Source organism: Sinohyriopsis cumingii, chromosome 5 (genome assembly GCF_028554795.1).
Source record: "Sinohyriopsis cumingii isolate HCF-2022 chromosome 5, ASM2855479v2, whole genome shotgun sequence".
In the NCBI taxonomy this organism is placed as follows: Eukaryota; Metazoa; Mollusca; class Bivalvia; order Unionida; family Unionidae; genus Sinohyriopsis; species Sinohyriopsis cumingii.
In genome coordinates this window covers 37,267,366-37,288,881 of record NC_142965.1, presented here as the reverse complement: position 1 = coordinate 37,288,881, position 21,516 = coordinate 37,267,366, and the positions used below count along the sequence as shown (strand labels likewise).

The 21,516-nt window shown below is 34.3% G+C and overlaps 1 protein-coding gene across 1 annotated transcript in view; it reads right to left on the bottom strand.

The window, feature by feature from the left end:
* The window catches only part of LOC149798953 (uncharacterized), a 71,584-nt gene that overhangs the window by 29,604 nt on the left and 20,464 nt on the right, over positions 1–21,516 (bottom strand). Inside the window, exons 4-5 of the mRNA XM_089957872.1 lie at positions 19,221–19,487; positions 15,495–15,557 (exon numbers count right to left, since the gene is read on the bottom strand). Coding sequence (XP_089813998.1) covers positions 15,495–15,557; positions 19,221–19,487 — 330 coding nt within the window. The remainder of the gene's footprint in view (positions 1–15,494; positions 15,558–19,220; positions 19,488–21,516) is intronic.

Genomic DNA, 21,516 nt, shown 5'->3' with positions numbered 1-21,516 from the left:
CATATCACAAGTGCAACAAATAATTCAATCAATGCGGGAGCTTCTTATGCTTTACTTTGTTGGGCAACACCTGGGGGTTTCACAACATCACATATGATGTATTATAATCTGTGCAAACCACTCCACCTGCAAGGGGGATATTATTGCTGGAATCAAAGAGGTAGTCCTTGTCCTTGATGCCATGACTTTGACTTTGTTTTAATTAGCTCGAGCACATCTTGTATAGGAGAACCAATATTTGTTATTGAAAAGTGGTCAAACTCTTTTCTTGCACCGATAGATTGTAAATTGACAGATCTAGATACGATAGATATTAATTCCAAAAGAAAAAGAAAGTTATGAGGTGAAGTGTGCATTTGGACCTGGTACGTCAATATGGCGCAATAACGCTCTACCATTTGGGCTATGAAAGTCAACAATCACCAAACTGTATATCATACAGATGATACATTTTTTGCAAGAAGATTTATATTACTGCCGACGATCCTTTGTTGTTTGCTTAGTTTTAAAAAATTAATATTGTTCGAATATGAATAAAGACTTAGTTAACAAAATGTAATGAAGTCTACGCTGGTTGTAACTGTTCTCTAGATCTGAAAATTGAGAGTTTCATTTAAAGATTATATGTTCGAAAATGCACTGAAATAGTGTGGACATTACACGTAGCAATTAAACAGTATCCTGATGGAAATGAGCAAAAATCTTGTATTTCTTTATAAAATGGTGGTGACGAAACGTGCAAGTTCTTTCGATCCATTTTTATAATGTCAGATAATTATTCTCCAAGAAAAAGAGTACTTGTAGTGGGAGTAGTACGTGGCGGTGGAACACATTTTATGATGTGCGGGTAGGTGTAGGAGTAGGGAAAACTATTAGTATTCAAATTTGCTGTAAATGGATCCATTGTTGATATAGTTATTGATTTTGTTGTACCTATGCAAGAAAACATAATAACAACTTTCTAACAGTACATTTCAAACTCAAACGTTAAATCGGACTATGTTGTTGGTGGTGACGAAACGTGCAAGTTCTTTCGATCCGTTTTTATAATGTCAGATAATTATTCTCCAAGAAAAAGAGTACTTGTAGTGGGAGTAGTACGTGGCAGTGGAACACATTTTATGATGTGCGGGTAGGTGTAGGAGTAGGGAAAACTATTTGTTATCAAATTTGCTGTAAATGGATCCATTATTGATATAATTATTGATTTTGCTGACCTATGCAAGAAACTGTTACACCGATTTCTTTACATAATTTTTATTAACCGTTCACCTAATGGTATTTTAACTTCACATTTGGATTGATCTTTTTAATATTTTGCCTATTTATGTTCCGCATGGTATTTTAACTTCACATTTGGGTTGATCTTTTTAATATTTTGCCTATTTATGTTCCGCATGGTATTTTAACTTCACATTTGGGTTGATCTTTTTAATATTTTGCCTATTTATGTTCCGCATGGTATTTTAACTTCACATTTGGATTGATCTTTTTAATATTTTGCCTATTTATGCTCCGCATATACAGCCTTTTCATTTTCCTCTTTTTAATTCCTTTGTTCATCTATTATCTCTCTATACTGTACAGTATCAGATTCCATAGATTATATTGTCAATCTGAAAATTTCTATCGAATTTATGTAGCCTTTTAATTTTTTATTATATTCTGTATTTATTTAACTTAGTTCTCAGGTGAAGGATCTTCTTTGGAATTTTTCAGTGATATTTATAAATTAAAGTCTTGTTCACTTACCCATGTCTTTAACGGCCTATTTGTGTTAATTATTGGCATCTGTATTTCCTCAGGTACTTCTATTTCTTCCCTATGTCTACCAGTAGGTTCAGTTGGATATAGTTTACTTTCGTTCCTGGCTTATAATGTATGAAAAGCATCATTTTCTAAAGTTTACCAATCACGGTAAATGAACATGTTAGAAACAATATCTGGCCTATATTTTGATTTTCCCAACTTGTCACTTTGTTTTTATATATTGATCCATCCTTTATTATTTTTTATGAAAGTTCTTATTGCTAGTTTTAATTTGATATTATATTCCTATGTATTGACAACATTGTAAAAGTATGACTTGTCTTTCATCGCTAAATTATTCATTATTAGCTGACATTATTGTTCAACTATTGTAAAATCATGCATTGTGTCATTTCTTACCTATTCACCCTATGTAAAGAGATATTGGCGACTTTCAAAGCAATATCAATAGTTGCATCCTATATTATAACTTATGCATCTACATCATCATCTTTAGGATGTTCGATTCTTTCATTGCACAATCTTCACTACCGTCACAAGCCACGTTTGGTTATTTAATAATGAAGTAAATAAAAAGTCTATATTAAAACATTAATTGGGATTCACATAAAAAAATTATGCGTTGCGTTTGAATGATTAAAATGGAACCATATTTCTACAGAAATCGAAGAACCGAAACAGTAGTCTACACTGTAAAATTTATAATAAGCAAAGCGTTTCCCAACAGGAATGCTTTCGAAGGTAATTAGATACTTCACCGAATATTTGTCACTTGAACAAAATTTGTCTCTATCTGTACTAAGAGAGTGTTTATTAAATTTCAAAACATAGAGATTTAAAAAGCAGGATAAAATAATAAATGTAGAATTTTTAGAACAAACAACTAATGGTAAAATTTGTTTTGCTTTGTTATTAATGCATTTGTTCCTCGAACTGCATATGTTGTAATAGGTACAGTTCAACAAACTATTTGAATTGAGAGGTAAAATCTAGCAATAAAATAGATAAGACACCACTGTCCAAAATATTGTCAGTCATGTACTTAACGATCTTGACCAATGAACCTTCTTTCTTGTAATCTCATGATCTTTAATGTTTTACCTTTAACAAGTTCTATAATTTTAGACATGTTTACGACCAATTTTTTTTCCAGCATTTTACCAGTGTAATATTTCATTTGCTTTTCACGCTCAGAAACAGCAAACTAGGTACACGGTATAAAAATGCTGAATGTGAGGGTCACCATCACAAACATTCTCAGGGTTTGCAAGTTTATTCTTCTTCAAAAAAAATTAATTGATGGTACCTCTAGCATAATTAATGTTATGCCTAATTTGATGCTTTGATTTAATGTTTATAACATACTTCTTTTTGCGTGAAATATCCTTAAATGTTCATTGCTGTGATGCCCTTGTCTGAAATACTTGTTAAAATTATCTCTCTTTATTCTCGCTTGTTGAAAGTATTCTTTATTCACAGTATTCTATTTTTATTTGTACACTATTTTGCAAAATTTGCTATAACTCGGGTGTGTGTGTGTGTGTTTATTTAACACACCTTTGTATTCATGCTCTCGACAGTATGAACATATTTTTAAGATAAATCTTGCTTATTTAAGTAGATGCATTTGAAAATAGTTTTCACTACTCAAGTACTATCGTAACTTATTTTAAAACTGACCTTTCTAACATAATGACATCAGTAATTATCCAAATTTTTTCCTTGTCAAAACAAATGGAAGGCAAAGAATGCAAAAGCGATTAAGCATGCGATATCGTTAGCTTACGTTTAACTAAATGAAAGAAATAAATCATGGGCCTCTTTAGTATAATTATTTATAATCGAAACAAAACATTATTAACACATGTTACTATGTGATTTTAGTCTCTAGTTTTAATGTTGCACACATCATCTGGTCATGTTGTTTAATATGTCGATACGTTCAACATCAACAATAGGTATTTAAAAGAAGTTTTCATCTGGCAATCGGCTACCTGATTAGCAGATGAAGTTTTCCTGGAAAAATACTTAACACACACACTATTTTGCTAGATAAATAAAAGAAAATGTTAAGCAAAAAAGCACTATCAACACATCTATCATATTTACGCTCTGCTATTGCTATTTTGTAAATAATGCTTTTGCGAAAGCTATCGTGATTTACAATCGGTTCATCCGTCCATCAACAATGGACATTTAGAATATTTTCAAGCTAATAAATCCAGTTTCTTGTAGCCATTTCACAATAATCGATAGCAAATTTGCTTTTCACTGTCAACATTTGTTTCTTAATAAACAGTAAAACATTTGTACGAAAAATGGGTAAAATTCCATCTGAGACAACAGTACAAGAACGACTGCAAAAATGGCGAAATTAGAATTTGTATATACTACGAGCTCGAATAATAACAGGGTATGAGAATGAGGTACAGAAAGTTTTGAATTTGGTTGAAGCAGAGATGAAAGTACTTTCAGCCAGTGTGGGTGTTTCAGCAGCTGACTTATATTTACACTGGTCAACAGTGAAATCATTGCTGACTTGAAAAGGCCCTAATCTGTAGTATTTTGGTGTGCCGAACACGAATATAACCGTGAAAAATTTGTATTGGCTCTCGTTTTGAAGATATTCATATACCTCATTTTCTATGTTTCACTGTGTAAATTTCTCCAGTAGGACTGCAGCAACATCCGGAATAATGATGTAACATTGCATAATACCATCATGCTCACATCATCCACAGTTGATTGCATCATTTTCTGATGCAATGCAATACTAATGCCATGCGGCTGCTGAAGTAAGTTGACGTCAGCAGTGTACTATACATGTGTAGGCCTATTATACTAATGCCAGGCGGCTGCTGAAGCTGACGTAAGCAGTGTACTATATAAAGCCCAATCAGATAGGTTCAGTATTTAAAATATTTTAGACGTTGTGCGAGACAGTTCAAGCTACTGTTACATAAAACTTATTATTTTATCCATTTACGTACAATAAAGAACAGTAATGCCTCGAAAGTGTGTTAATACCGCGGACAATTTTTGCTATATTTGTGGGGAAGTGACATTTGCCAACCAGAAGAAAAGTATCAATTCTCAAGTGAAGAAGGCATATCATCTTTACTTCGGATGCAAGGTTGGTGACCAAGACAAGCCTTGGGCTCCGCATATATGCTGTGCTACATGTACAACACAGCTTTCACAGTGGTTGAATTGCAAAAGGTCATCAATGCCGTTTGCAGTCCCAGTGGTGTGGAGAGAGCCAAGCAACCATCTAAATGACTGTTACTTCTGCTTGGTTCCTCCTCTTTCCGGCGGAATAACGAAGCGAAAGAAGTCGAGAATAGTCTACCCAAACATTCCGTCTGCATTGAGACCAGTTCCACATGGTGAGGGACTTCCTATTCCAGAACCTCCAGCAGAATATTCTCTTGATTCATCTGACGAAGACAAAGGTGAGTCGACCTGTTCTTCTCCTGGTCCATCAGCATGCAGTGATCCAGATTTTCACTGTGGTGCATCATCAACCCCACACAGAATAACACAGGAAGAACTAAATGACCTGATTCGTGATTTGGACTTATCAAAGAACAAGGCAGAATTGCTAGGATCAAGACTCCAACAATGGAATCTTCTAGAAGAAGATGTCACAATTACTGCATATCGAAAGCGCCACCAGCAATTGGAGCCTTTCTTCAGAAAGGAAAGTAATCTGATATTCTGTTCCGATATTGAGGGCCTCATGAATGCTTTAAAAATCACCCATGACCCACAAGAATGGAGACTATTTGTGGACTCTTCGAAACTGAGTCTCAAGGCTGTGCTTTTGCACAATGGAAACATTCTTCCATCTATTCCAGTAGCGTATGCTGTCCACATGAAAGAGACATACGATAACTTAAGGCAGCTACTGAATTCCATTGAGTATAACAAGTACAGCTGGCACCTCTGTGGTGATTTGAAGGTAGTTGCCCTTTTAATGGGACTGCAGCAAGGATATACAAAATACATGTGTTTCTTATGCGAGTGGGATAGCCGAGCAAGGGAAATGCACTACATGAGGAAGGAATGGACTCACAGGCAGAATGTAGCCATTGGAGAGAAGAATATCCAACACCCAGCTCTGGTTGAGGCTCAGAAAATCTTGCTACCACCCCTTCACATCAAACTAGGTTTGATGAAGAACTTCGTGAAAGCCATTGACCGGACTTTGCCAGCATTCCGATACCTGCATGAAAAATTCCCTCGACTCAGCGAAGCAAAGATTAAAGAGGGAGTTTTTGTGGGTCCTCAGATTCGAGAGCTTTTCAAAGATGACCGGTTCAACAACTTGCTGGAAGGTGACGCGAAACAAGCATGGAATGCTTTTCGCCTAGTTTCTACAAACTTCCTCGGAAATGTTAGGGCAGAAAACTATAAGGAACTAGTAGAAGACATGTTGATGAAGTATAAGAAACTTGGCTGCAATATGTCTCTAAAGATTCACTTCCTTCATTCCCATTTGGATTTCTTTCCTAGCAACTGTGGTATTGTTAGTGATGAACACGGCGAACGTTTTCATCAAGATATCGCAACAATGGAACAAAGATACCAGGGAAAATGGTCCACTACAATGCTGGCTGACTACTGCTGGACACTCCTCAGAGATGCTCCCGAACAGCTGTACAAGAGACAGGCGAAGAAATCTAAGATGTAGTCAATGACTTGATTTTTTATAGGTAGGCTATTACAGTTGACCTTTTACTATTGGAATGCATTTCGTTATGTAAACATTAATTTCTTGCAGATTACAAAAAAACTAGAGCCAATTTTGCAATTTGACTGTCATATTCGTGTTCAGCACATAAAAATTGATAAGAATTGACTAATTTTATTTCAGTAACATGACTTTTGTAAAAATTTGTTGTCCAGTGTTATCAGAATACCTGCTGGACTACGCACAGTAATGATATTAATTTCTTTTGAAAGCATCGAATGATGAGATAATTTGGAAAAATATTCTAAAACACAACGAAACAGTAGCATCTGCCATCATCCACAGTATTGATGATGTTGAAAGCAGAGAGATATGTAACAACAAAGCAACCTATGGTGCTAATTGTGCGTTGTACCAACAAGTAAATAAAAATGGAAATCTTCATTTTAATCATCGACGAGTACGACATATTTAAGGAAATATAAATTCATATCAGGAAACAATGTATATGTAAGAGATAACTCATAGACAATCTTTATCGCTAGAAAAAATAAACTGTTAATCAAGACAGGTATATTATAAGCAACGGTCTTCCTGAAAACACAACCTATTTGCCCAGTCTTATTGATAACTGTAAATGGAAAGTATATATTTCATTACAGATAATGGACTTCATTGTTGGTTATTACAATGTTTCTGATTAACACTAAAGGAATACATGACACTAATGACAAGAATACAGTAAAGAATGTACCAATTCATGAGTGTTATTACTGACTGGAATGTATATACACAGGGCGGAGGGAATAACTGCAGATGGTTATGATGAAGAAGTATAGATATCGAATGTCTTAAACAATTCAGAAACTGAAATACTCTGGGTAACACTAACACAGTGTAAATACCTATATAAAATTCAAACTTGTTAAGATTCACTAGTAATAAAAATGTACAGGCATTCAATGAATCTGATACTGATTGCGAGTTTTTTAAGCAAAAAACATTTACATATTTTTCTCGATCAAATCATTACGAACAATATTACTCCGATGACTATGATTTTACAAAAATATTTGTGGGCAGCAATGTACAGTTCACAAAGTAGGTAAAATGCTAACACGAATGAGAAAGATTACAAATAGTTATGCTATGCAGTCATGACTCAGTTGAATAAAAAGAATTGCATTAAGTACTTGAAAATGTACAGTTAAAACCCAAAGGGTAGAGACCTTTAAATCTGAATTGAACACGGAATTGACGTAAAATAATATTTCAATATTTGATAGAATTAAAGCAATGAATTAGACAATAGTGTCTCGGAATCGGGCAACAAAATAACTGGGTGATGCGCTAGAATATGTAACGGATTTAGTTGACTCGTATGGTGATAACGAGAGTAGTTTTGTTGTTTTACCGTGACCAATAGTAACTGACTCACTAATACATGCATCTTGTTGTAGATCGTTCGACGTATTGGCATAAGTGAAAGAGGACAAAGGAGCCAAAAGATAGTTCGTTCAAAGGATGCGAAGTTTGAAACCATGTATTTAGAATCTTGAACATTGAACTTTGAATGTTGATAATGCATATCGTTACATGAACCATGTGTATTTTTTAAAAATTAAAAACATGTTCACGGTATGGTGAAAATAAAACTCATTAGTTGTATATGACAACATCAATATAGTATCATCCAGTGCGTTTATACCTATATTCGTGGTACAGTCTAGGTTCATCTTTTGTCTTAATGGCATGGAGTCTTAGGCAATGCAATGCATAGTGTGTCCTAGTTTTAAGCCTTATTAGAGTATTCGCGTTTGTTTTTATTAAATTTTTTTTCGTTCTATTGTTGCATTAAAAAAATTTTGGTCAGAGTTCGTAAAGACTCTCATACTTCAGTATCATCAGTATTTCATTCGCATACATCGTGTTCGGTGTTTTCACTTAATCTATATCAAATCGGGTTCAATCTTGCCACAAATACAAATACAAAATATACGAATAGAAGTTGGCTAGCAAAATTAACAGAACGCCGGGTGTATATTGCTTTACGAGTTACCTAAACAAGATTCTCCGAACTGGCTTGGTATTGCATCAACTGCATATCAAAAAGGTGAAATGCCATTCTTTACATCGTTACAAGTATCGTCAAGTACAGATAATCTTCAAGCTGTAAAACACAGCATCAATGATATCTGCCAATAGAAAATACATAACTTCCAATCCCCAAGAAAAGATATACCGAGGAGTTTGATACTTAAATATACCATTGTGTATCTTTGGATTTGTATTTAACCTCTAACAAATGACATTCAAAACCATGAGTTCAAAATAATTATGTTCTAGGCATGAACAAATCTACTGAAAGAACAAAATAGCGATACATATGATTTGTGCATTTAGCTATTTGTGATGAACCGTTTGTACTCAATTTGGTAGAAACAGAAATAAATTTGTTTTTAAAAATCTGGTTAAATGTCTAACATCGTTGAATAATCAAACATCTTTTTCAGATTGAAATCTGTTTTTCCTTGGAAAAGTAACTAGTTGCGTAGAGCATGATTTTATCATCCATACCTCAGCTTTATATTTCGACATGGAGGCATAAATAATATGTGTTCGTCACCAAACGTTTCATATAAGGTTGCTGAGCTAGAAAGTACTACTTTTCATACAGGCTAACACACAATCACATACTACAATCGTTCTCTTTTCATTAACTTTAAACCCGAGTATATTTATATCTTTAGGTTTCTGTAATGTAGAAATACGTTTGTTTTTTAGTGTAGTCAACAACTTAGGAAAGGCTGGGTGTTTTTGCGATTGCGATCCTTTATCAAATTCTATTGCAATGGAGGTAAATAATTTCCATCTGATACAAGTTTTTTCAAGTCCAAGTGTGTATTCAAGTATCAAGATTATCGGGTATCTGGAACAGACTTTCTATAAACAGTCTCATTTGTTTATCATTTGCCCACCTGCATTTTTCAACGGTTTAATGCGGACTGATTGACCAACCACAGAGATTAGTATGTCTAGACGAATGTTTTATGCTTTGTCATATCAAATACACATCTTTGACAATGTTCACAATTTCATACCCACAGAAGGCGTGATTTCCCTTTGAGCATCTATGCTGTATCGTGCTAATACCTATGAGATTCACTTTCAAACATCAAGTACATATCATAATCAGTTATTAATATTACAGTTTAATACAATATATTTGTATATCACCATCGTGTGTTAAACCTACAGCAACATGTAGCGTCAAATTTAAAGTATTTTTATACAAACATTTCCTAATTATTCACAGATGTCACTGCTACAATTTCATACTCTTAAACTAAGTAATAGTAAAGAGCGAAAATCAACAATTGTTTTAAAAATTAAACAAATAATTTATTTCCCTAGAATACAATTAGAAAATTTACAACGAACTTAAAGTATTGTAAATCAAATCCTAGATAATCCTGAAAGTTTAATCAAAAGACCTAAGGTTTATAGTATTTCGAATGAATTCCAGTGGTGTTCCGAATGAATTCCAATCTTGAATATGCTTGAATGTACGGAACGGAAAGTGCTATATCTGGATTCCTATAGAAGAATGCTTGATAATAGTAGGCAGAATTAATATTTTAATACAAGTAATACTACCATACAGGTTAGAGAATTTTTAAATTCGTACTCTACAGAGATTCTAACCAGGGATAGCACTTTCCATTCTGTCTCGTGTATATTAATAATTCTCTATAATTAATTCTATATAACTTGATTTCTTTCATAGGAATGAATGTGTAGTAACATGATAATTAATTACTAGGTCGTTATGCGAGTGTGTCTGCTACACACGAGTGCATATAACACCGATTGAGTAGCATCATTTTTTGGTGATGTGTGCTTAGTCGTGAGGAAATATGGGCTCGTGTATGCAGGCAAGGCAATGGGTGTCGTTTACCCGATGATCTGGGCTCGAAACTCCGTAAAGAACCAATTAAACATTATCTAATCTGTATGATAGTATTATTTGTATTAAGATATTAATTCTGCCTACTATTATCAAGCATTCTTCTATAGGAATCCATGGATAGCACTTTCCTTTCTGTCTGGTGTATATTTATAATTCTCAATCATTAATTCTATGTACCTTGATTTCTTTCATAGGAATCCGGAATGACTGTATAGATACATGATAATTAATTACTAGATCGTCCTGCGAGTGTGTCTGCTACACACGAGTACATATAACACCGATTGAGTAACATCATTTTTTTTTCGTGGTGTGTGCTTAGTCGTGAGGAAATATGGGCTCGTGTGTGCAGGCAAGGCGATGAGTGCCGTTTACCCGCGGACCTGGCTTCGAATCTCCGTAGAGTGCGAATTAAAAATTCTCTAACCTGCATGATAGTATTTTATATATATATATATATATATATATATATATATATATATATATATATATATATATATATATAAAGAAACCTACCTCCAAATCAATGGAACAGCAACGGGTAAAACAAATGGCCCCTTCGTATGCTAGTATTTTTATGGGAAAACTTGAGGGTCAGCTTTTAGCATCGTTTGAACTTACACCATATCAGTTGGTATGCTTTGTCGATGATATAGAAATTAATTGGCATCATGGAAGAGAAAGTCTGGATGATTTCATATCAATGGCAAAAAACCTCTATCCCTAATAAAATTCACGGCAGAAGTCTCCAACTCAAACCACGTCTTCCTGGACACAACAACCAGACTAGTAGAAAACAAACTCCATACAGACATCTACTAGAAACCAACCGACAAACACCAGTATCTCATCCCAAACAGCTGTCATCCAAACACTGCATTATGGACATCCCATATAGTCAGGCACTGAGGATACGCAGAATTTACTCCGACGATGAAACATTCCTAAAAAGGTCTGAAGACCTATCAAAACATTTAATTTACCGAGGCTACGAACAAATCCTGATTACGGAAGCAACACAAAGGGTTAAATAAACAAACATCGATGAGTTACTAAAATATGGAAAGAAGGAAAAGGCTGATAGGATACCATTTATCCTGACCTACCATCCAGACAACCCCAAAGTAGGTAAAATCATCGCAAAAGACTGGCCCATAGTGGAATCGTCGGACGCACTAAAGTTAATCCTTCCTAACAAACCTGTAGTAGCCTACCGGAGACCAAAAAACCTCAAGGATATCCTAGTCAGGGCGAAGTTAACGCCAATCACTAATCAAGACCATCCCGGTCAATCTGGCCCCTGGGGCGATAAAAGGTGCAAAACCTGTCAACATATGATAGAGACCAGGACATTTTCTAACACAGTGACTAAAGAAATACTAAATATAAATGGTCCAAACAAAACGTGCAAACCTGAGAATGTCATTTATCTCATCATATGCAAGATATGTAGCCTTCAGTATGTCGGAGAAACTGAAAAGCTACACAAAAGGATCAATTTTCATAGATTTGATTGGATGCTGTACAGAAGCTCGGTCGCAGAACACTTCTCCTTCCCTGGCCATGCTTTCTGTGATATAACACTTATTGCAATTTCTCACAACCCAAAATGGAGTTCCCAAACCAGGAAAGAAAAGGAATCTTACTAGATACATCGGCTTAGAACATTGAAACCAAGCGGTGTAGACCAGGAAGACTAGAAAAAGACTGCCTTGCACTAAGAAAATTATCTTTTTCAGCCGACACATTTTCTTTTAAATAATTCTCTAAATTTGCTTAATAGCCTATAATGACTACTATAACAATGAAATGGCCGCGATATAATATGCGCTTACATAAATTTACATACAATAACAAATGTCATTATGGCTCATCAGTTTTTAGGTTTTCTAGTATCAGCAACAAGTTGAAATAAACTAGGTCAAATATAATACACTTAAAGATTTAATTCTGTAGAAACAGCCATGTAAAGTTTTGAAAACATAACCGTTTTTCTGTTTTATTTGTTTGTCTTGTCTATATTTTGTATTTGCCTTTGAAAACGACCCATTAAAGAGTCGAAAGCGCTCAGGCTAGTTAGATACTAGTTTCGCACTGTTCTTTGTAAGTCTATTGCATTTATCTTAATTAATCCCTGACACACCTCTTATATATATATATATATATATATATATATATATATATATATATATATATATATATATATATATATATATATATATATATATCACGTTATGAGTAAGGAACAATAGCCAGATTGCAGCATAGGCTAATTATTCGCTTCATAACTGTTGCGAGTGTCAGCCTTGCGAACAATGAGTGTCAAAGCGATGTGTACACAGCTGGCCGGCCGGCTTATGTTAGGATAGTGTAAGCCGACATCAAAAGGACGGGTGGGAATCCAGTTGTATATAACATGGCCATAAGAACTTGTTACTGGCGCCTTATTTGGCTGCGTGCAATTCACAGGTAAGTGGCATGAATTGCCGGTGTTGGGCTTAAAGGAACATCATGTGGGGGTCGTAAATCCACCCTTGACAGACTGCCGGGGAGGGGGGTAATGTCTGCTTATTATGTAGACCATGGGTGAATCGACATCCACTCGGAATTGAGCAAGGCGTGGCCACCATTGGAATCGCAAGTTTAAATCTAATGTCTTGAAACTAAACGTCAGTAGTCGCTAAACCATCTTGCGGGAATTAAATAAGGAAGTTATAAGCTACTCCGACGTCATTCGAAATTGGCGGGAAACATTGTTATTCTGAGAATTACAAAGGAGCTTCGGACAGGAAGCTTTTAGGGACCGGAGGAGCTGTAGGAGACAGAGAAGGGAAATACCCTGGTACAGTTGGTCCCGAGTCTCTGGGAGACAAGAAAAGGAGAGAAAGGAAGTGGAGGAAGTGGAAGGATGAAGGACGTGGATGTTGAACTGAAGGGGTACTGGGTACCAGTCAAGAAATACTACAGATGAGTAGAAACACAGGACAGGAGGAAAATCTATCACACTAAGTCAGATGATGAAATAGGCCGTCACTTGGTAAACAACTAATACTAGCTTCATTATTCTCTATGTGTATGAACTTAATATCAGGATTTTTATTTAACTAAGAAAGAAGGAGTAAATATGTTGATTTGGGTCAGGGAGATTGAGTTTCCTAAGTGAATGTTACAGGTAATTATGTTGTAAGTAAACGAGGTGCATTAGATCATTCTAGAAAGTTATTTTCCATTAGGTAATATGTTGTTTTAGAAAATGCTAATTGTAACCTGAGGTCAAGTAGAGAATACATATATATTGTAACTATGAGGATTTTACCATTCGTGCTTTAACATGTAGCACTTTCAAGCTGCATTACGTCGTGACCAGTTTGAGCAGAATTTTATTTTCTTCAAATTATTGAATTCAAGTTTTTATTTTCTCTGGAAATACAAAAGTGCTCTGATAAATGTTTTGGAGAAAGACATTGACTGGAATTTATACTGAATTCAAACATGAAATTATGTTTCTGTGATTCAGCAAAAGACTCTTGATACATCAACGCTTCAATAGCTACCACAGACACATCATCGACTTCAGTTTGGGGATTTTTTCTTGACTTTTTACTGAATTTTATTCAGGACTTTAAATTATTAAGACTAGTGTCTGTAATTCTTGGATTATTTTGGGATTTAATTCGCAATACATTAAGTTTTTTCTTCTCATTTTCACTTTGTATTCTAGGGAAGTAAATTATTTGTTAAATTTTACAAAGCTTATTTCTTCATCCTATCAGGCAGTTGCATATGTCAGTATTCACTGAGAGGCAGATACATATCTCTGTGTAATGTTGAGTATTCAAATAGTACTCTTGCTAATTTCTTGTTTTAAATTAGCTTTGTACAATGGCAACAATAAATAAATAAATAAATAAATAAATAAATAAATAAATAACATGTTCCGTGACATCATTCATTTTATCTCTATTATATTCTTAGAAAGGGACATTTGGTAATATGATCTGTACTCATTTATTGTCTATTTCATGTTTAGGCATTTTTATATGTTTGATCATTAAGTCTAGCTATACTTTGGTCGAACCAAATTCTCTATTTTTCCAAATCATTGCTTCAAGCAAGACTAAATACCAGTTTTTAAAAATCATGCAAATCTTTACTCATAAAATATAATGAATTTTATATTTATTTGCTGATGTATTTTTGTTCTATATATGGTTCTCATTCACTAGCTAAGCAACACAAATTCCTGTCCAAACAAAAAGAGACGGACACAATTTATCTATCTGAAGTTTTATTTAAATAATTGTTTAATTTAAATAATTTCGGTTTATTTTGCAGATAATCCATCTTTCTGGATTCCAGAACGGCACTTTTAATATTATACTGACCACCTCTATAAAAATGCAATTTGGTTCCGTAAAGTGTCTGATTTGAAGATGCGGTATCTACGTAAACGTTTGCGTGCTTTCACCCATACTTTTCCAGGCTTACCAAGTGATTGTATAATATCTCTCAGCACAAGCATACAGTTTAGCACATTTGCTGGATAATGAAAACTCTCCATTATATTAAATTCGGCGAAATATAACTCTTTCTAATCCTGGACACGAGAACATTTCACTCCAAAGAATTGTTTAGAAATACGTGTACTAAAATGCACTCGCAGCAAGAGTTAAAGAATATTTAGCAAGAAGACAAAAATAACAACTTGGCCTTATATATGCCATATGCGCTTCTTTTTATTAATAGTTTTGCTTTGAACTTTTGAAAAGTGACAACTTTGGAAAGTACCAGAACAAGATAATTTGGCGTTCGAACTGGAAAGTGAATGTATATAATATTAAGCATAAATACTTGTTTCCGAAACCTCTGAAAATATAATAGTACACGTGTCTAATTCACAAAATATGAAATGATAGAATGTGATTAACCTAGCTGAAAATCTTTCTCGATGACATATTCACCAAAATCAGCCATATTGTCTGACCACAACAGACTGAACCGTGTATATATTCACTGTCATTTTGGTAAGAGATATAAACCTGAACCATTCATCGCACTTACCATTTTCTGTGAATGTTCCGTCAGTTGCATCGAAATCAAGGTAGATGTGGATTTCCTCTGGGCCTGTAATAGAATTTATTTCTCTTATCGGTACTTTTGTTCTTTAAAATTGGTATGAGTCCCAAATGGGGCTGATATTGTTTAAGTGGGTAGTTGAATATCTCCGATCGAGATCGCACATCCACAAACAACTGAAGCTGCAGAAGCTAAAATAAAGATTGGAGCACTTAATGCTTTTTCTCTGGACTAAGCATATATATATATATATATATATATATATATATATATATATATATATATATATATATATATATGATCAGTTTCTCGGCATGAAAAGCATAGGTTATTGATAAATCCCTGCATTAGGCCTTGGGTCTCTCTCATCTACAATTCTACAATGAATTTAGAAACTGTTCATGGTCTTTAAAGTACATTCACTTACGTGGCAATTAAAGGGTTGCTGACCATTCTGCTTAGCCAAACATACTAACCTTGCTTCAAAATATCAATCTGGACTTTTAAAACTAATTTTCTGGAATAAACTTACAAGGTACATTTAAAGCTGCATATCAGTGACATGTTTAGTTCTTCAGCCTAGAAGGTACATTGCATTATTAGGAATGGTAGAGATCAAATGCCAGCTTGGTTTAACGTGTTTATGCATGTCTGCGACAGATGTAAATATCTCACAATCGAGATAGTTGAGGGGTAATGGGAAGCATGGCAATTTGTGATAATAATATTGAACTTCAATAATATAAAGGTCCATATTATTTGTTTGAGCCACCTTGTCAGAGAAAAATAACCATAGCCTTTGATTTTCGCTAATTAAGACTATAAATGAGAGAGTGGGAGTAGTGTTATATCGGTGTAGAAACTATCAGTTGTACCAGAAATTAACATGAATACCTTATTTAAAATGTGACAAACATGCTTTTCGCATCAAAAAATTGTGTTGGTTTTTTTTTTTAAATCTTTAATATAGTCTTATTCTCATTTTTCTCCAATCTTAGTCCAATGAAAATTCACCAGAAAAACTATCCAGTGAGACCTTATCGCAGTTTATTCCACTAACTGTGTTCTAACTAGAAATCTTAGCCGAAAAGAGTTTTGCAAGTTTTTTCTAATGATGTTGCATATGTTGTGAAAACGATTTTTTGCAAGGTTTCTTTAGTTTTGTATTTTACTCCATATCTAATAGCACCTCAGTATGCTTGTTCGAATATTACCATGCCCCTATGTCAGCAAAATTTGTGTCAGAGTTGGACACGTTTTGCTCAATTTTTGTTTTTATTTTTATCTAGTCGTTTTAATATTTTCTACCTTTACTAACGGCAAAATTATCTTCATTATGGATAAATTTAACAATCCTACAGGCCTGAAATGTGATTGCAAACTTTCATCAGTTCTATTCGGTACCATTTTTAAAAGTTGTAATTTAACGTATTTCCAATTTTGGTAAAACTGGCCAGATTTAATGGCGAATTGACATGAATTATATGCATTTGAAAGCCCTTATTGCCAGAATGTTTTGTATAAAATGTGGACATTTTCTGCCGAGTAGTTTCTAATAAGTTTTTTAAATTTTGTTTATATATAGTATCAGCTACCTCATTTGATAGTCGATTGACGCCAATGTTCTTATAAATCTAAATGTCCTTCATATCAGGATCTTTTCTGTCAAATTTGGTCCAATTTTGTTGAGTAGTAATTGAGAAGAAGTAGTTTTTGCTTTGTTTTATTTTAATATTTTAGTAACGAGACAATATCTGATGGCGGGTAGGCGTCATATGCACAAAAATGAACGACCTCTGTGACCAGAATGATTTCTGTCAAACGCGGTCATACTCAAGGAAATTTTTTGAGTCATCGTTTAAATGTTTAATTTTTTGTGAGTGCGGCTAGATGTCATGGTGGATCGGTATCATTTGAAATAAAAACTTTGATAGAACTTCAAACCGGAATTGTTTTTAAATTCGGTGAAATTCTTGATGAGTTTTCTCTGTCACTAATTTAAGGTGTTAATGCTCGTATGAACGGCAGCCTTATTTGATCATTTAAATAAATTTGAACAACTCATGCCATGGCCCTTGCTATGAAATTGGCCAGATAATGTTGAGCGTCTTGTGATAAGAATCTGTAGAAAGTTATTTCTATATTTTGTAATGCTGTCCATATTTAATGGAGGAACGGCATCACTTTAATAAATATAAAAGAGCTTCATTCCAGCATCATGTGAGTGAAACTTGGTAAAATTCACTTAAGCAGGCTTTGGAGATAAATAAACAAACAAAAAAACTTTAACTCGCAATGAAGTAAGTATTCAATATTTGCTTAAAGTTAACGTAGATAAGGCCATACCTTACATTTGTTTACAGAAAATAAGGCTTCTCGAAACGCTGGTCGCATGATAACCAAATCATAATATTACAGATATTAAAAGAATTTGTCGCTGTACCGGTATGTCGGTAGTTTCTGTCAAGGACTGTACAGAAATTACCGATGAATCTTGGTATAACTTCAATGATATTAACAGCTTGTTTTCATTATTCACGACAAAATAGTTTTAAAAAGCTATTTTTACAAAGCGGTGTATCAGTCAAATTAATGGTGACAAATATAATTATATTTGTGGTCCTTGAATCACATCTTAGATACCTGTAACATATGTCAACGCGGAGGCCAAATGAACTGTAAAACTGATCCGGGCAAAATCCAAGTTTGATAAAAATGTCGGATTAAGCCCCCTGCCCATGTCATCTTTTGGTTATTTACTAGCATTAAGAGCACTTGTCGTAACAATACGTAATTTCTCAGTCCACTAAATATTTTCTGGTTTGTTGAGTAAATGTTTTTAATGTTTACTGGCCGTCTCTGATAAATATATTGCCGGCGTCAGCATCCCATTCCAAGTTTCCAAATCCTATTATTTTAATAGTGCAAGTAGAAAAGTGTAGATTTCAGTATTACAGTTCATATTTTTATTAACAGACTCTCTAATGTCAGCACTATGTCTTTAACTCAGCTATAGTGCAAGCTTAAATAACCCACTGTAGTTAGAGCTTTGAGATAGCAGCTTATAGAACAATTAACATACACAGTTAGCAAATTCATCTACAGTAAGGTACTGGCAATTTAATTATCGGTGGGCTGTGACTTACAGTTTGGACTGAAAACTTTTCTTTTCTTTTATCTCGAGATAATCAATATTTTTCCTAATAATATCATAGAAATAATGTCATGTTATTTTTCTGTAAATAGGAGCAAGATATCTTTTCCAGTTATTGACAGAAGGACTTTAACAAAAAGGTGACATTCTTTTGCCTCTGAACATTGAATTGCTTTTGGTCCTTATTATAAATATAATTGCGGTATACCGTGGTACGTATCGTGGTACGTATTGCGGTACGTTGACCGCGGTAGAAATTTTTTTTCGGTACCCAGCTCTAAAAAGGACTAATGCGGAAAGAAGAGAGCATGTTGGAAACTTATATGGAATGACGTTTTGGTTGCAGTTTAATTGGCAAGTAAATGAAATAGGTGTAGTACGATAAAGATTTGCCAATACCGGCGTTTTTCTGCGCTAATTTCGTCCATATGGTAATGTATGATTGTTAAACAAGGCACTGCAAACCTATGATAAATAGAGCTTTTAACTAGAAAATTACTGAAGCAGATGAAATATATAAGCATTTTGGACATAATGGTGTGATTAGATGTTCTTACCTTTTTTGTCAGAAGATTTGATAAAGACAGTTACACATATCAGACTCATTGGCTCTTTTTCTATTTCAAGGAATCCTTTCTCGACGAGGTCTTTTATCTTCCTCTCGATTGATTCTTTACCCAATTGTTCAATGTTAAAGTTCTCCTCTGTCAAAAACTTCAGTATGATTGATCCATCCTCGGCCATAACAAACATCATATTTTCAAATACAGAAAGAACAAAGGTCCTTGACGTATTTATCCACTGACGAAGCCATCTCAATCTTCCTAAAGTTTATAAATATAATTTCAACACAGCTGTGAAATATAATATTTCTAATGCATGCAAATACAACAAAAAAGCTATTTAAGCAGACATTTTATTATAGAAACCTATAAGGGGATAGATTTATCTGTTCACAGATTATATATACAGATATATACTCAATACCAAATGCAAACACGAGTAGACGGGGGCACACACACACACACACACACACACACACACTGTGAATTTGCTATTTTGATGTAGTAATAAATTCCTAAATAATTGGAAAGAGAGAAGAAAGTCAAAATCCTAAGCCATCGGAAAACAAATTATAGATATATGAACGTAAAAATGGTAGAAAGAGGTGAAAATACAATTACTTTGAAACTTAATCATATCTGTTCATTTTTAAATCTGCGAAATAAATGGGGATTTGTGACACCTACCACAAAGAGGGAAATACTCAGCAAATATATAAAGACGTGACACAAAGAGGGAAATACTAAGCAAATATATAAACACGTGACTACAAACACTTTAAACGTAGTATTGATTTTGCATAACAACCTGGAGCTTGGCTGCGAATTGTCGTCACCCAACACACAGCAGTAATCATTAAGAGTGACTTATTCAAATGCATATGCGGAAAGACATTGACATATAAGTATTCATTCATATTTCACATCAAAGTACACCAAAACATACTGGGAAGAGAACTCGGTGAACGGACAACAGCAATCGAGCAATGTGCTTTTAATGTTTTAAAAAATAACAAGCATTACACTTCAAAATATCACAAATGGAGTGGGAAGGGTCATAGGAAAATTTGAATAATCCACGATTGTGCCTCCTATCGCCCATGTTCGACCTTTACGACGAGGGCATGTAACTTATCAAGTAATAATATTAGTAACCCTACTTTCTTTGTCGACGGGGTGCTAAAATGCTGCCATATACATCAATGTAGCAGAATACTGTCAAAAGGTTTGAAAATATTGCATTCATATCTTTGCACAAATCAATTGTCGGATTATTTAATACAAGAACTGCAAAATGTCAATAGAAACACGTGCAAAAAATATGCTTTAATTTCTTCATACAGACTTTGTTGTTTGATCGTCCGCCGTAACATTTCATCTAGAACTACTTCCGTTTTCAACCTCGTTTTATGGTGTACCATAAAAGAACATTGCATCCTTATTTGGAAATGAAAACAGATCGTAGTAAATATGGCGTGCTATGATAGGGCATGTTAATCACCAAAAACGCAAATAACAGCCTATTTGACATTTCACATTTCAGTTCATTGTGCTTTCTCCTCTATACAAACTCGCAAGTAGCATATGCATGCTTACTGTTCGTGCAGAGTGTAATTCAATATATTAATAACATATCGTAGAATATTCAGATATGGTACAGCAAGCCTTCTTTGGAAAACGAACTACCGTGAGAATCTCGTGTACTTTGTCATGGGGACAAAGTACAGTTAGTGTAAACATGTAAATATATTTTATCATATATAGATTTAATTACTTTATGATAATCCAAGCTTCCTGGAAAATACAACTCTACGTGCTATATCATCGTGTGACCTCTAACGCAAACAACATCGTCTCTCCACTGTGAACTTCTAGAACATTTACAGCTCCTGCATCGCTCGTGAGTATAGCCCATAGCAAGCCAAAAGTATTATCATATCTTCGGTCTTGTTTTCCAGGATAATTTACTGTCTCCCTTGAACAACTATTGCTGGCACAACTTTAATTTGTCTCAATGCGCTTTGCATTCCTTCGGTCGCAGTGGATGATAAACAATATCTAGAATGCTTTCTTCGCTGAGGCTCAATGTCTCTTGCAATGGGAGAACTGAAAGACTGTATCAGTTTAAATAGGGTACAACAATTTATGCTTTCTGTTTTTAGTGTGGGGGTGTCTTTTCTTCTTGCAAGTGAAAAATAGAATATATTTCAGTTGCGTATGCTTGTGAACGTTTCAACAGATTAACACAAGAGCTATTTGTTATACATTGTATAAATATAGAAGACATCAA